Below are 15643 nucleotides of genomic sequence, written 5' to 3'. Positions count from 1 at the left end.
GGGTCGGGCATGGGGCTCCGAGAAATTTGATTTGGGGGTGGAGAGGAGAGGGACCGTCGACAGAAAAACCAACGAGAGGAAAAAAAAGTCTTGGCCGTGGCGCCGGAGCTCGTTTGCTTTCGACATTCCACCCACCTCCGCTCAGAAGTTCCGCTGAAAGCCACGCGTAGCCGTAGAAAAGCGCCGACTTGCACTGGTGGTCGGCAGGTCACCTTCGCGTGCTCCCTTTTGCTAAGATAGGGCGTGAAGTGATGCTTGGCCGATCCACGCCGGTCCGGACACAGATACCCTGGTTCATGTCTGTTTATTACGTACAGTGTAACGGAGTGCAGGGTACCAATGTGGGTAGCCGAGCACTGAGTGCTTTCGAGAAGACTACTGCAACGTCTGACCACTGACAGTCGAGGTGTTCAGTTTTGTCGCCCTGATATCTGGAATTTGACAGATAATGCTCGCTCTTGGGGTGTCGAATGCCTGTTTTTTTGTCCTTCTGAGATATCTTATTGATCTGCTTAAGGGAATTCGGGAGGCAATGAACTACAACGGGCCGAGTCCTGGCGTATGCAGGTCGAGCACGCGGCTCTTGGTTTGGGGAGCAGGCGACGGAGAGCCGGGGTTGGTTGCCGCTGCCGTGGAGCTCCATGTGGCCCCATCTCCCACAACAAGAAGGGATATCAATGGAAGACCGGGATGAATCCAACGCTCTAGCCTCGAAGAAAAAGGTGAGGTATACGGCGGGTTCCTGCTAGGTACAGTCTTGGAAGCGGTGTAGTCCATGTTGGCGTGGAGAGCCTAGGGACCCACGACAACCAGGCAAGAGACTCGACGAGAGCCTCTAGGTAGCATCGACCTCGAATTATGCTCAAAAAGGCGTGGGCTTAGGCTGTGATGGAAGCCGGTCACCCTGCGGAAGGCAACGAAAAGTGGAAGGCATAATAGTAAGACGGACAGAGCCTCATCATGTTCTGGCGGCTAGTTGTTTCTGAAGCCCAAACACTTTGCTAAGCTGGCTCATATCGGAACCTGCCGATGACGCCCCAATGTAATCAGGGTATGACTTGCAGATAGCTGCTGCACTTTCATATCCTGCTGAGAGAATGGCACGAGAAAGCTGCGGATAACAGAACAATGTCCATGCTACTGGGTCAGCAGATATCAAAGATAAAAACCCCAGCAAGACGGAAGCTAGCACGGCGATCCCGAACGAACGACGAGAGCAATTAGGAAATTATAGATTTGAAGTAAACATCAAGCTGTTGCAAATATTGTACCAGATTCGTCTCATCAGAACTGCAACTAAAGAAGAAGGAACAGCCACATGCGACAGTATAGGCAGGAAAGGCTCAGCACGATCATCAATCTAAACATGAGCTAAACTGATAAGCATTGCAATTCAAGAAGGCTACTTCGTAACCCTTCAGCAGACGCCTTCAGACTTTGCCGTCGAGCGATTTCCTTCTCTGGCTCCGACCCAATGCGCAGTAGCTCATCGTCAGAGAACTGCGAGACTGTCGTAGGGTAGAAAATCTCTGGTAGGGGAGCCAAGATGTGACGTTCAATGACTTGTCTACACACGTTGTCCACGAATGTCTTCATCGCAACCTGAGAGATATAATTAGTGTCTTGAGCAGAGAGAAGACAAGGAGGATTTGAGTGCGTGCCTTGTAGTAAGCATTGAGACCTGTGAGAGCCTCCTCACATGCTTGCTGGTCCATACCGACGCAGAGTTTGGGTTGTAATTCTTCAACGAGAAGCTTTCTGTCACTAGCATCGCAAGTTCTTAGATCGTGCCCCCCAAGCATGGCGAGCGAGTCCTCTAGTAGGTCTTTCTGCGATGTGCTGCGCGCCTTTTGGATGTGGTCAGTATAATAGTGATTGTAGGTAGTTGGATGGCGGTCCTCGTCCAAGAATATTTGCTCAAGCTCCTTAAATGCAGTCTTTCTAGAAAGCTCTAGTCGCTCTTGACAGAAACTGCCAATGTCTCTGCGCAGGCGATCCTCGTGGAAAAGCGTAGCCACCGCTACACTAATCCACTTTGAGACACACTCGAGAACAGTGGAAACATGGTATTTTGCGAGATAGCGCCACGGACTGGAGTGCTCATGAAATAGCTCAGCGAGTAAAATGTGGTTGTAGTTGCCAGGAAGCTCACGACCTCTGGTTTCGACGTAGGTCTGATCAAGATTAGCCGCTTTGACTTTGTTACCGATGAATAGTGCGGCAAATCAGAGGCTTACCTCCCTAATCCAGGAGACCATCTCGGTTCGTGTCACAAGGATTTGCCCGCTGCTAACGCTGTAACCATCCTCTGACCGGGGCGTAGGTGGATCGTCGGTGACTTCGCGTTTGTGACCTTGTTCACGGACTTTGGCTGCAAAAGCACCGTTCCGCTGATGGACCAAGGAGCGAAGTCTGCTTCCATTCTTTTTCTCGAAGAAGGTAGATTCTGAGCAGTGATAGTTCCCGTCTAGAGCCGCCTGAGCTAGCTGAAAGTAGCGCATACTAAGGTTGGTCATAAAAGATCGAATATCGCTGAGAGACCGTCGTTCAGGTCCCATGTCTTCGAGATCCTTTTCAAACAAGTCAAGTTTGCGTCTGATTTCCTCCTTCAGTTTGGGCAGCTCCCCCTCAAGGTGCTCATCCAAAAGCTCTTGCAAGAAAACTTTAAGGCTCTCGATGCCAACCCGGCTCATGTCGAGATTCTGAGCCTTCCAGGCTGGAGAAGAGAAGAAGTTCATCTCCCGCTCTGCGCGCTTGTTGTTGCCACTGCCGGTCTTCATCTCGGATGGACTGGGGTTTTTGAGAAGGAAGAAGCCGAGCTTGAGCTTAATAGCGTCCTTGTTCTTGGCGATGTTGGCGAGCTTGGCCTCAGCTCCAGCATTGATGAGATCGGGCTTGGTGATTATACCGACGGTCCGCTGTCCATCTGGGTCATACTCGCGGGCGATCTTGATTATGCCTTGATTGGCAAAGTCGTTGCTGGCCTGAACCACAGCGAGGATGATGGTCCGGGTGCTCTTGAGATAGCTCCGAACCATAGCATGGACGGCTTCCACATCGGCTTGGGACTGTTCTTCGCTGGAGACCGAAATAAGGCCAGGGAGGTCAACAATGCTCAGTTGCAATCCTGTAGGGCCCGAAATCTCAATGCGCAGAGCATCAGATGCAAACGCAGCATCATCAGGAGAGTCGGTAAAGCCGCGTATCCCCATAAGCTTGGAGACCTCCTCAATGGCGACGGGAAGGTCGGAGAGGTCTTCCTCCATCTCGCGCACATAGTTACTGAGAGTCTGTGCGATACCAGGCGGGCGAGAAGAGTGAGGCCGAATGGTGGCCTTCGCCATGAATGGCTCATTAGAGTGCCGTAGAACAATCTCCGTGGGAAATCGGGTACAGAGACCTTCTTGACGAGGGAAAGGCATGCCAGTAATGCCCTCTAGCACGGAACTTTTGCCTGCGGACTGGTCGCCACAGACAACAAGTTGAGGCAAGTCAATCAGGTCGCCGATACCATTGGCACGCAGTTTTTCGATCTGGTTGAGGCGATGGGTAGATCTCTGAGATCGCAGTCCAAGGGATGGGGCCGCGGGTTTGTTCAGGCTAGAGACGGCCATTTTCTTTGTTCTAACAATGGTTGTGGAAATGCGGAAATTTGTAGTGAGAGGCTCAGGCAGATAGACACTTTCAAGTCGATGGAAATGAAGTTGGAATCAAACAGAGGAAAGATAGGTGCATCCTCACTGCATAAATATTTCCATGGTTTCCAACATGTGCAATTGCTTTCTGAGCAGTCTTCACATGCGAGCTGTGGCATTGTAGGCCTGAACTGAAATGGCTAGCGGGCGCCGAATCTATAGATTTGTCTAGACTTGTAAGAGAGTTCAGTTTCGGGAGCGGACCTGATTATGCAGTCACGAGGTAAAATTAATCACACCCACCTTATCTGTCGAAAACAAATTGTTATCTGCAGCGGCACACATATTTCATTGGCTATAGCCGATGTGTTCTTGCAACCGATGAACCAATACCCAATCCCGAGTTTGCTGCAAGGTATGAATATACATGCAGATGACGCAATTTGCGACGAACCTACGTTCTGGCATGTGATGATATGTTGACAGATTTAAGACAGGAGGCTCGTGCTAATTGGTGAGAATTTGGGTACTATTGTTCGTCATATGTTTGCGTTGGCGGTCTTTTGTTAGAAGAAAGTAGTTCCCTGATCAATTGCCGAACGGCAGCAACCTGGAACCAGGATCTCTACCCAGGACGGTATAGGAGTCGCAGTTACGTCTAAATTCCATTGGTATGCAAAGTACCTTATGTATATACAAGATTCATATCGCTGTAATATCGCTGGATATTGGTCTAAGGCGCGCCCTGCGGTTCAAAGATTCGATATGGGTTTGCCCTTGCCGAGATCGATAGACTCACCAGAGATGCTTGGTCATGGGGTATGATGAAAGATACCTCAACAAACTGAAAACAGGCTCTGCGACTGGAGGTTTAAGAAATGGATACAGGAAGTCAAATTGGAAGTTCGGGAATGCGACATTACAGAGCATCACACAGGTGACTGAGTTATCCCACTACCACAGATTTGGCTTTCCGCAACATGCCCGAAAGAACAGTGAATGTTGATAAGCTCGTCTGTCGTGAGTTGTGATGGGATCATCCAATGAATAAGGTTCTTGGTGTCTTGACGTCGGAGGCCCACCCGAGCTAAAGTATAGAGCAAATTCTATCTCGCGAGTGAACTCCAACCTGATCATGTGGGAAAAGCGCTTACGTCGCGGTGAGGTCTGAGATGTCGAGCCCGAAGCGACTCAATCTCAGACTCAGTCCCGAGGACAACCACCCGTTCATCCCCATCACCTGATTCTACATCACTCGTCGTCCGCTTAATGCCGAAACGGAGCTTAACATCTTTCAACTCTTTCGAGAAACTCTCGCTTCCCCCGATACCGCAAGGTTTCCCAAGTTCATGTAGCCTGCTGCTCGTGCTGGTCGTTACCACGAACTGAAGGAAACTATTTCCAGCCGAACATCCGTTTCGGTGTAATGCCCTCCACCCAAGGATGTACACTGTCAGCGTGACTACCAGGCACGAAACATACGGGGCATAGAATTGCCACGGCTCGCTGAAGCTGTAGATGTTTGCACCGGCGAGTGCCTCAACAGGCTGACTGTTGACCCATAGAGGTCCAGCCGACATTTGATTTAACGACACGGTGGAGATCACGACATCCTGTAGATATCTCTCGATTGATTGGGGGCTGATATCAAGGGTTGGGTTGAACTTATCCTCGAGTCCAATGTAAGGGCTTCCTGCGGCAAGGGAGCCAGGTCCGGGCTTAATCCATGGTAGTTCGACACCATATCTTTCATCTCGGTCTTTGACGCATTAGAAACAGGTAGACTGATTTGGTCGCGTCCTCACTTACATAGAAATACACCGCCGACCATGGCATCTACGGCAGCTTTCCTGATAGCAAATGCTTGGGCACGTGTGAAGTTTCTCGTGAGCTCTTGCTGATTTATGGGCGAGTCATAAGCTGTTTCGTATCTGTAATCGAAAAAGTACGTTGCGAATTCTTTCTGAACCGGTGCTTCGTCCGTCCATATCGGTGAAGTTTTGAGGATCTCAGTCTCAATCTCGCGGGTGCCATTTTGAGAGTCAGCAATAGTAAAGTTGTAGGTAGCAAGCTCCATTGTGCAATCCATTGTCCTGCGACCATCCGGAATGCACTGCCCGCCCTTTATTGTATCCCAAGTTATGACAAGAGTGTTGTTGTACACGAAGGATTGGTTCGAGTATGCCCCGTTTTCGGTGTAGAAAACGTCTCGAGTGCAGGGATTTAGGGTTGGGTATTTCTGCTTTGTTGGCTTCGGCTGATTGCAATCGAACTTCGGTCCATCAAAGACCAAGTTGTAGGTACAAGGACCAGTGCAAGGCGAAGCAAAATGTACCGGCTCGCCAAGACTGATGACAAGGGAGGCAGTTTGTCTCAAGTTTGGTCGTATCTCATCTCTAAAGTATCATAGACCCAGTCAGCTAGTAGAGATTTGGTCATGGTGGATTGTATACTAACACGTAGACAAGATCGTTATCAGGCTCCATCAACGAGAGCCGCATAAAGTCTCTGGCACTCCCGTTTCCCCAGTCGCTGATATCCAGTGTCGGCACATTCGTCAAAGTGACCGGCAACACCGCATTTTCAAACTCAACTGTCAGCGCACCAGGCGGGAAGACGACAGTAACTGGGATCATGAAGCAGAGAAACGCGATCAACCAGAGCTGGGGTGCGCTAGTCAAAAGATCCGACCGGAACAAGTTCCACGGACTCAGAACCAGGGTCACAAGCTTATCGATTGTGTATGCTCTGAGTGCTTTGCGACGGAGGAGTCGCCACAGAGTCTGGTCGTAAGCTACTGCGATGCCACTGAGAAGACAAATCTCGACGGCGATGGCAAGAAAGTTAGCTAGAGCAGCCTGTAAGTTCTGACTGAAGCCAGACGTTGCAACAGGCTGACCGTCCAAAAGGATGAAGAAGGCCATGTGAGTGGCCATAAATCCCAATGCTGGTAGACCGGAGACTTGTCAGCATTGAAGTAGCTGTGGTTGCGCCGCTTATTCAGGTAGAAAGGCCACCTATACCTAGTACGTAGAAAGCTATCATCTGCCAGACGACTCTACCCGAGGATCTCCGACGGCCCTTTAGTTTTACTTTGCTGCTACCCTTCTCTGCTGCTGGAAGCATTTCGACATGTTCTGGCCCTGTGGTATTGTTTGCACTGCGAGTTTCGGCGGGTACAGGAGGTTCTTCATCTTCGCTGTCTGCCGATGAAACGCTGTATGCAGTGTTGGATGAAAGGTTTGCTGAAGTCCTTGGACTCAAAGAAGCCGCTTGATAGGTGGCACGGGTCATGGTGTTGGCTATGCTAGTCATTCTGTCCTGTGTGAGAAGAGAATCTCCTGAGGATAGGTTCTACTGCATGGGGACGAGGATCAGACGAGAGATTAGAGGAGACGGCGGGACAATATCTATGAAGGCTTCAAAGACGAGGCTGTGATGATGGTCTCGTTCAGTGGCGGGCAGATTACACGCGAGCTGCCGTCGACAGCACATGACTTCATATTCTGCATGACACCCTCTTACAGCCTTCCCGTTTGAGTAGACCGGTGAGAAAGTTTCGATGGCGAAGAATTAAACTAGCCACTAAAGAGGTTGTTCTGACCTGCAGTCAGCGAAGGTGCGATAAGCTACATGGGCCAATCATCACAAGGACACAGCCTAAACCGACGTATTGCTCGAAAGCTGAAGGGGCTGTGTAGATAATGTACAGAAGTCCAATGTTGTGGTATAGCCAAGCTGAACGTGTCTAATATCTTGAATCGCCAAGTTAGTTAATGTGTTGCGACAACTTTTAGACATGGAATCAAGCATTCCGTGCACTCGTAGTGCCATTGACCCTTTCCTTGACTTGAGCATTGATCCTCTTCATCTCCCGTGCCAACGGAAGAAAATCGCTTTCCTGCTGTGTCGCAGTCTCGATACCTTGGGCGACGCGGTCCAGCAAATGCAAATCCTCAATCACGTCGCCGGGGCTGGGGGCATTCATGGCGTTGCTCGCCAGATGGGCATAGGCGGTGTGCGCTCGGTAGGCGCCAAGGATGTACGAGATTGCCTCCGCCGCGGGGAACTTCCAGATGTGGAGCATATTATACGTCAGGTTGAGGATTCGACGCGAGGCTCGGGTAGAGAAGTCCGTCCTGGGCACGTTGTTGTCGGTGCAGACTGGTACAGGGCAGTTTGAGTTTAGGAGAGTAGCTTTCCGCAGCATAAAAATGATGGAGGTGTAGCCGGTTAGGACCAGGCCTGCCAACATCCACAGATCCATGTGGTTGTCGCCTGATCGTCCGATCCAGTCTTCCTGTAGCGGCGTTAATAGACTCGAACCCCATCGGATAGAGCAGTGCTGCAGGTTGTGAGGTCGACTTACGATTCCCCATTCATCAAATAGTACCTCTATCTCGTGGCACAGAGGCTCGATGGCCGCGACAGCTTCTGACTCGTTCTCGAGTCCTTCAAGCGTTTGAAAGAAGCGGATCAGAATGAACGCGAGTCGGCTGCGAAAGAGAAACGATATCGTCGAAACCTGAGCACCTTCCTCCGGGGGTAAGTCGAGTGATAGCCATGGTAAATTTACCTGCCACTTATCGAGGCTTGGATATAGAGTCGCCGGCTTGTTATAGATCAAGTGGTAGAAGAGGTCCGTTTGAATGAGCTCCCACATGCCCTTGCGGTCTTCGTCAGTGCTGGGACAACCGGTGGCCACAAAGTAGTCATTACTGTCGAGACTGTGCATCTGGAGTCCTTTGGCGTACTCGCAAGCCAATTGGTGCAGTTCTAGACTCATTTCGAAGTCATAAGACTCTGCTGCAATGCCGGTCTGTAGATCTGCTTAGTGACGGTACCCGTGGCACGTAAGACGAGTACAAGGAGGTGATAGAGGGGTATACCATGAAGATAGCAGCAATAAAATCAGTGATCGAACCGGTGGCTTCCTTCTGCCAGCATGGCATAGTCCTAAGACAGCACAGGTAGAGCTTCCGCGCGTATCTGCCGTCTGGGCTGTGGTATGACCTCGTGTTCAGGATGTAGCATCCCCGCCACAGAATGACATAGTAAATGATGAGGATGCAGGGGTCGATGGTGACATGCCTCATCAAGAGCATATCTGGTATTAATTCGACAGTTTTCCTATCCACGAGGCTGAGAAATGTCTCAGTGGGACTGTAGGTGAAGTAATCTAACATGACTGTCAGTGTCGCGGAGGCACTGAGTTCGTATGATTCTTACTGTGAATCCAGGTTCGTGCCTTCTCGAGAGAAATGTCAATACCCTCGGTTGCCATGGTGTTGTGACCCATGGTACGTCGAAGTCTTTGCTCTCGCACACGATCGAACGTGTCACCAAGAGTTGCAGCAACGTCTAGCACAGCGGGATGGCGCGAGCCTTCGGATCCATGGGGCCTAAGAGATGGTAATATGTCCCGCTCGTGATAGGGTGTGTTCCTAGCATCGGCCCTAGATGGTGGACTTGGAGGTGAAGCCGAGTGGCTCGATCGATCCCGGGCTCGGGGTGAGTAGGGCTCTGGGGAGCCAGACTCGTCAGAAGCTTGTCGATGATATGATCCTGAAGCGGTAGGGTTGGCACTTGACGCTGTACGATTATTCTCAATACGTTCTAAACGGTCAAGGATGAGTGACAGAGTAGCATTGTCAGTGCTCCTGGGGGTTGGGGTATCAGTCATGTGCTTTTCTGAAATGGCCTGAATTTGATGATAGCTTGAAGTTAGGCTCACCTTGGGTGATCGGCCTCTCTCTTGGTACGTTTCCTAGGCCTTCTCTGAGGGTACTGGCATGACAGGTCTAATGCACTACATCGCTCACAAATGGGTGTGTCACGACTACATCTAAGCTGGGAGGGTATAAGCATGGCACAAGTTGCAAGCGGACTGACAGCACAACGTACCTTTTTGCTGCGACAATTCGTACACTACCAATGAAATGTAAGTTTCATGCCATTAGACCCATGAGAGCTCCTAGCTATGCTAGGGTGTGCGCTTCAAAGAATCGCCTGATGAGGACCTTGAAGCGGGCAGGGCTTGGGATACTCGAATTGAATTTGATGGAAAATGCGGGCTTACCGAAAGGCCGTTCAAAACCACAACTTCTTGCCGCTCCATGGGCACCAAGGTCCCGAATCTACAGCGCGTGGAATGCCGAGGCTGTGATTCCAGATGGGCTTTGGATAAGGGAATACAAATGACAGAGCCGCAACTGGCTCGGAGTATCCAAGGGTCTCAGTGCATACGGACGCACCGATCAGCTTTTGTTGTCGAAGATGGGGGGAAACCGGATGACACGCGCCAGCGTCTTACGGGCCTCAAAACTGCAAGCCAGTGTAGCCTAGGTAGGGTTCTCCACACACGATCTTACTTCAGAGTCATGAACGGTGTGGAACTTGGCGCATGTTCGGACATGTTTCTCGGAAGAAACGACACAGTGACCGCGGACTGCCACGAGCTTGGCTTCGTCGAATTGACCTTGCCCCAATTGGGACCGCCTACGGCGCTCTTCCCATCCTTGGCAGCTGTGACGTGCCGCGGTTCTCATCTCTGAGTGGAAGATGGGCCCTCTAGACCCACCTAATCGGTCTTTCGCATTTTCCGAAAGTGCGGCACCGTCTTCAGCGCGCTCCTTTCCGGCCGTGGTCGGTTCGCCGGAACGCCTTCCGGATCGACGACGTCCAAAGGCATTTCGCACTTTCCGAGAACACAACCTGCATCTTCCCCACCAACACACAATTGCGGATGGAACTCAATTCGAATTTCAAACACAGTCATGGAAACTCTCTCTATTCTTCTTTCCACGAGACAAGAGAACTTGTTCAATGTCGACGATACAAAGACCCGGGCACCTCCTTGATGATTTAACTTGGGGATGTCAATAGTAGAGATTCACTTCACGGTCCACTTTTCCATCTTTCCTACACATCTACTCTGACTAAGATTCAGCCCGAATTACATCTCCCAACCATAAGTCTTACGGTGTAGAGCTTACGCGAGTGGTCCCAAAGTCTGCCTCCCACCGGCACCGAGAATAGTTGCAAAATGCCGGCACCCGCGATCTTGGACCCCGGTCCTCATGCGAATGAACCCCATACATCCACATTCGACGGCATCGGAAGCGTCCCGATCCTATTAGATGCCGAAGAAGCTGAAGAAGAAGTCCATGACTTGGCTAGGCGCCTAACCTCGGCGTCTCATGGAGGAGGCCATAACCTATTTCCTGAGCCATCCGACGCCACACTCGATCCAAAGAGCGACAAATTCGACGCTCGAAGATGGGCCGCAGCTTTCTATAGGCTCCAGACCAATGCTCTTCTCGGAAATGCACCCAATACGGTGGGTCTTGCTTTTAAGGATTTGCAAGTCTATGGCTTGGGAACGACTACGGACTATCAGAAGACTGTTGGCAACTTCTTTTTGGAGGCTGCCGCCTTAATTTCCTGGTTATCGTCCTCAGGAAAGAAGCAGCGCATCGACATTTTGCACGACTTGGAAGGCGTCATTCAAAGTGGAGAGATGCTTGCGGTGCTTGGTCCACCCGGCTCTGGCTGTACAACGTTGCTCAAGACTATCGCTGGCGAGACCCACGGATTCTATATCGCTGATGGAGCAACCATTAACTATCAAGGCATCTCCCCGAAAGAGATGAAAACATCGTTCAAAGGAGAAGCAATCTACACTGCAGAATTCGACCATCACTTTCCCTACCTAACTGTCGGGGAAACCCTCTACTTTGCAGCTCGCGCACGGTGCCCCCAGAATATGGAACTTCCGCATGGAATCTCTGAGCACCAGTATGCGGAGCACCTTCGTGACGTCGTCATGGCACTTTTGGGTATCTCACACACGAAGGAAACGCGGGTTGGAGACGACTTTGTCCGTGGTGAGGAGCTCGCGTCTTTGATAAATCTAAGGCAACCTAGACTAAATCTTCGTAGGGGTTAGCGGAGGCGAGCGGAAGAGGGTCAGTATCGCGGAGGCCGTCTTGAGCTATTCTCCTCTTCAATGCTGGGACAATAGCACGCGAGGTCTCGATTCTGCCAATGCAATCGAGTTCTGTCGAACCCTCCGCATGCAGGCAGACGTTTTCGGTTGCAGCTCCTCTGTGGCCATTTACCAAGCACCCCAGGAAGCCTATGAAGTAAGTTTTATCTCTTGTTCCCCTGCTCTGCCATTCTTGCTTTTATCGCTAAATGCTTATTTTCGCCGCTGGGATGTTTCGTTACTCATCATATGGACAGCTTTTTGACAAAGTCATCGTCCTTTACGAAGGCCGCCAGATCTTCTTCGGGAAATCCACCGATGCGAAAGCCTATTTCGAAAATCTTGGTTTCCTGTGTCCGGAGCAGAAGACCACTGCCGACTTCCTGACTTCAATGACAAGCTCTTCCGAGAGAATTGTGCAACCCGAGTGGAAAGGCCGAACACCGCCGCGGAGTCCTGAAGAGTTTGCTCAAGCTTGGAAAGATAGCCAGCACCGCCGAAACCTGTTGAAGGAGATCGATCTGTTCGAGCAGCAGTACCCTTTTGGCGGAGATACGCACAAGAAGTTTTCGGCCACTCGACGAGCGCATCAGTCCAAAGCGCAGCGATCTTCGTCACCATATACGTTGTCCTACGTGCAGCAAATCAGCCTCAATCTGTGGCGCAGCTTCAAACTACTGATTAGCGAGCCGTGGATGACCATCACAATGTTGACGACCAATTTCTTCGAATCTCTCATTATCTCAAGCATCTTCTACAACTTGGCACCAAACTCTTCCAGTCTCTACAACCGTAATCTTCTGATATTCTACACCATTCTCATCAATGCTATGGGTAGCATTATGGAGATTCTCACGCTTTATGGAAAGAGAAAGATCATCGAGAAGCATGCCAGATACGCACTCTATCATCCAAGTGCTGAGGCCGTTGCCGCAATGCTCGTCGACTTACCGTACAAGATGATCAACGCGTTGTTCATCAATGTGCCAATCTATTTTATGACGAATTTACGGCGCGAGTCAGCCGGGCCTTTTTTCTTCTTCCTATTGTTCTCTTTCACTATCACAGTCTCCATGTCCATGATCTTTCGATTCCTCGGCTCCGTTACCAAGACGACCTCGCAAGCTCTGGCGCCCTCAGCTATCATCCTGCTAGCACTGATGCTGTTCAGCGGCTTTGCTATGCCTCAGTCATACCTTGGCGACTGGATTGGATGGATTCGCTGGATCAACCCCGTCTTCTACGCGCAAGAAGGTCTCGCACTAAACGAATTCGTTGGACGGAATTTCACCTGCTCGCAATTTGTCCCGACAGGACCCGGTTACGCGACTGCTACATTGGATGAACGTGTCTGTGATATTGGCGGAGCGATGCCGGGTTCCAATTCCGTAAATGGTGAAGAGCACCTTCGAGTCGTCTATGGATTCCTGGCCGGTCATCGCTGGAGAAATTTTGGCATCTTGGTTGCCATCACCATCTTCTTCATGTCTCTCTATCTTGTCGCCGTCGAGCTGGTCTCATCTGAGAGATCCAAGGGCGAAGTGTTGCTTTTCAAGCGTAGGGCGCTGAAGAGTGCCAAGAAAGGTCATGGTGATATCGAGACTTTGGGAGGAAACCCGTCGCAGCCAACGATACAGGTAGATGACGACAGCGATAACTCAGACCTCGCGAAGCAAACGTCTGTGTTTCATTGGAACGACGTATGCTACGATGTGCAAGTCAAAGGCGAGGCCCGCAGGATCCTTGATCACTGTGACGGCTGGGTGAAGCCCGGGACGTTGACAGCACTGATGGTGGGTTCCTGCCTTATTCCTGATTGGCTGCCAGACGTGGCTAACATATGTATCATCACAGGGAGTTTCAGGAGCTGGTAAGACGAGCCTTTTAGATGTTCTGGCCAGTCGTGTCACCATGGGTGTTGTTAGTGGAGAGATGCTCGTCGACGGGCAGCTACGAGACTCTTCGTTCCAACGCAAGACGGGATACGTCACACAGCAGGACCTTCACCTCCACACAGCGACCGTAAGAGAAGCGTTGAGTTTCAGTGCTCTACTACGACAACCTAAGCGGTACAGCCGAGAAGAGAAGTTGGCCTACGTGGACACAGTGATTGATCTCCTCGGCATGCAGGAGTATGCAGAGGCTGTGATTGGGGACCTGGGCGAGGGGCTTAACGTTGAACAACGTAAACGTTTGACCATTGGAGTAGAGCTAGCTGCCCGACCACAGCTGCTGCTTTTCCTGGACGAACCAACATCGGGTCTCGACAGTCAGACATCGTGGTCAATCTGTGATTTGATGGAGAAGCTGACGAGGAATGGGCAAGCGATTCTCTGTACAATACATCAACCTTCGGCATCGCTATTCCAGAGGTTCGATCGGTTGTTGTTGCTTGCCAGAGGTGGACGGACGGTGTACTTCGGCGACATTGGCAAGAACTCACACATTCTCATCGATTATCTCAGCCGGCACGGAGCTCCAGCCTACCAACCTGGATCCAACCCTGCCGAGTACATGCTGGAGGTGATTGGGGCAGCACCGAAGGCTCATACCGATATCGACTGGCCTGCCGTATGGAGGCAAAGCAACGAATACCAGGCCGTTCAGACCGAGCTTGCGAGGTTGTCATCACATGCAGACGAGAAAGGGGCCACATCTACAACAGCAGATCATGATGCATCTACGTACGCGGAGTTCGCTGCAGGTTTTGGTGTGCAGATACGACAGGTGACGAGACGAGTCTTCCAGCAGTACTGGCGCAGTCCTTCGTATATCTTTTCTAAGTCCATCTTGACGTTCGGTTCGGTAAGCGCTATTTGCAGAGCATTGAGTCGATTACGCCACAAGAAAGCTGACTGACGCGGACAGGCCTTGTTCATTGGGCTTACGCTCCTGGGCGGTAACAATACCCAACGCGGTCTCCGGAATCAGATGTTTGGCGTTTACATCTTTCTCTTCATCTTCAGCCAGATGGTGCAGCAGATCATGCCGGTCTTTGTCTCTCAGCGTACCATGTACGAAGCCCGCGAGCGGCCGGCGAAATCGTATTCTTGGATGGCATTTATGGGTGCTAATGTCATCGTCGAGATGTTTTGGAACTCTGTAAGTGAACATCATAGGCAACGCAAAGCCCTTGCCTGACGCCAAACTCTATACTAACAATTGGGCGGCTAGATCATGGCCATCTTCTCGTTCCTGTTCTGGTTTTATCCCATGAGACTCGATCGCAACGCCGAATGGACAGATTCCGTTCACTCGCGCGGCATGACGCTTTTTCTCATCTGCTGGGTCTTCTTTTTGTTCTCGAGCACGTTTGCGCATCTTATGATTGCTGGTCTTGGCAGCGCCGAGGTTGCGGGTGGGATCATGAATTTGCTTTTCATTCTCATGTTTGCTTTCTGCGGGTAAGTGCATCCCAACATTGAGCCGCCACAATTTGTCCTACTCGGGGTGACTTGAGAAATTTGATCGAAAAAAACTGACGATGACAGTGTATTGGCTGGCCCGAATGAATTGCCGGGTTTCTGGATCTTCATGTATCGCGTCAACCCGTTCACCTATATTGTAGAGGGTTTCCTCAGCGTCGGCCTCGCCAATGCACCGGTGGTATGCAGCGCTTCTGAGCTGCTGGAGTTCGCCGCACCCGCTAATGGCACCTGTGGTGAGTACATGGCTGCGTATATACTGGAGAAGGGCGGCTACTTGGTGGATGCCGGCACGAACGCTTGCCAGTACTGCGGCATGGCCGATACGAATGCGTTCTTGTCGAGCATGAACATGAGCTTCGACAACAGGTGGCGCGACTTTGGTTTCATTTGGGTATTTTGCGTATTCAATGTCGCTACGGCGGCGGCTTTGTACTGGGCCGTCAGGGTTCCAAAGAATGATTTCAAGAGTCACAACTCGGGCAAGGCCTGAAGTAAAATAGAAGATTAGAAAACATTGGGAAAGTAGAGGCGGATGAACAGAGTATTAATCTTGGTACCATTCCGGCAAAGGGCAGTTTGGGGAATAAGTCTCA

At 50.8% G+C, this 15643-nt stretch overlaps 4 protein-coding genes across 4 annotated transcripts; 1 reads left to right on the top strand and 3 right to left on the bottom strand.

Annotated features, from left to right (window-relative positions):
* Positions 1–1592: 1592 nt before the first annotated feature.
* Positions 1593–3614, bottom strand: CCOS01_16993 (vacuolar sorting protein VPS1; the record flags this gene model as incomplete). Its single annotated transcript, XM_060465127.1, has 2 exons — positions 1593–2174; positions 2238–3614. 2 exons carry the CDS (start codon positions 3612–3614, stop codon positions 1593–1595), a joined length of 1959 nt encoding a protein of 652 aa, XP_060304296.1.
* A 1154-nt stretch (positions 3615–4768) lies between these two features.
* Positions 4769–6950, bottom strand: CCOS01_16992 (uncharacterized protein; the record flags this gene model as incomplete). Its single annotated transcript, XM_060465126.1, has 4 exons — positions 4769–5394; positions 5445–6031; positions 6093–6582; positions 6659–6950. The coding sequence occupies 4 exons, from the start codon at positions 6948–6950 to the stop codon at positions 4769–4771; spliced, it is 1995 nt and encodes a 664-aa protein (XP_060304295.1).
* A 490-nt stretch (positions 6951–7440) lies between these two features.
* On the bottom strand, positions 7441–9318 carry CCOS01_16991 (uncharacterized protein; the record flags this gene model as incomplete). The annotated part of the gene is made up of 4 exons (XM_060465125.1): positions 7441–7935; positions 8005–8454; positions 8525–8814; positions 8865–9318. The coding sequence occupies 4 exons, from the start codon at positions 9316–9318 to the stop codon at positions 7441–7443; spliced, it is 1689 nt and encodes a 562-aa protein (XP_060304294.1).
* Positions 9319–10680: 1362 nt separating this feature from the next.
* Positions 10681–15540, top strand: CCOS01_16990 (ABC-2 type transporter; the record flags this gene model as incomplete). The annotated part of the gene is made up of 7 exons (XM_060465124.1): positions 10681–11521; positions 11577–11779; positions 11880–13415; positions 13477–14427; positions 14491–14724; positions 14797–15026; positions 15114–15540. The coding sequence occupies 7 exons, from the start codon at positions 10681–10683 to the stop codon at positions 15538–15540; spliced, it is 4422 nt and encodes a 1473-aa protein (XP_060304293.1).
* Positions 15541–15643: the final 103 nt, after the last annotated feature.

The sequence above is a fragment of the Colletotrichum costaricense genome (assembly GCF_030867565.1).
Source record: "Colletotrichum costaricense strain IMI 309622 chromosome Unknown Scaffold_37.1, whole genome shotgun sequence".
Classification (NCBI taxonomy): domain Eukaryota; kingdom Fungi; phylum Ascomycota; class Sordariomycetes; order Glomerellales; family Glomerellaceae; genus Colletotrichum; species Colletotrichum costaricense.
Note: the sequence above shows the minus strand (reverse complement) of the source record. Positions and strands in the feature narration are given on the sequence as shown.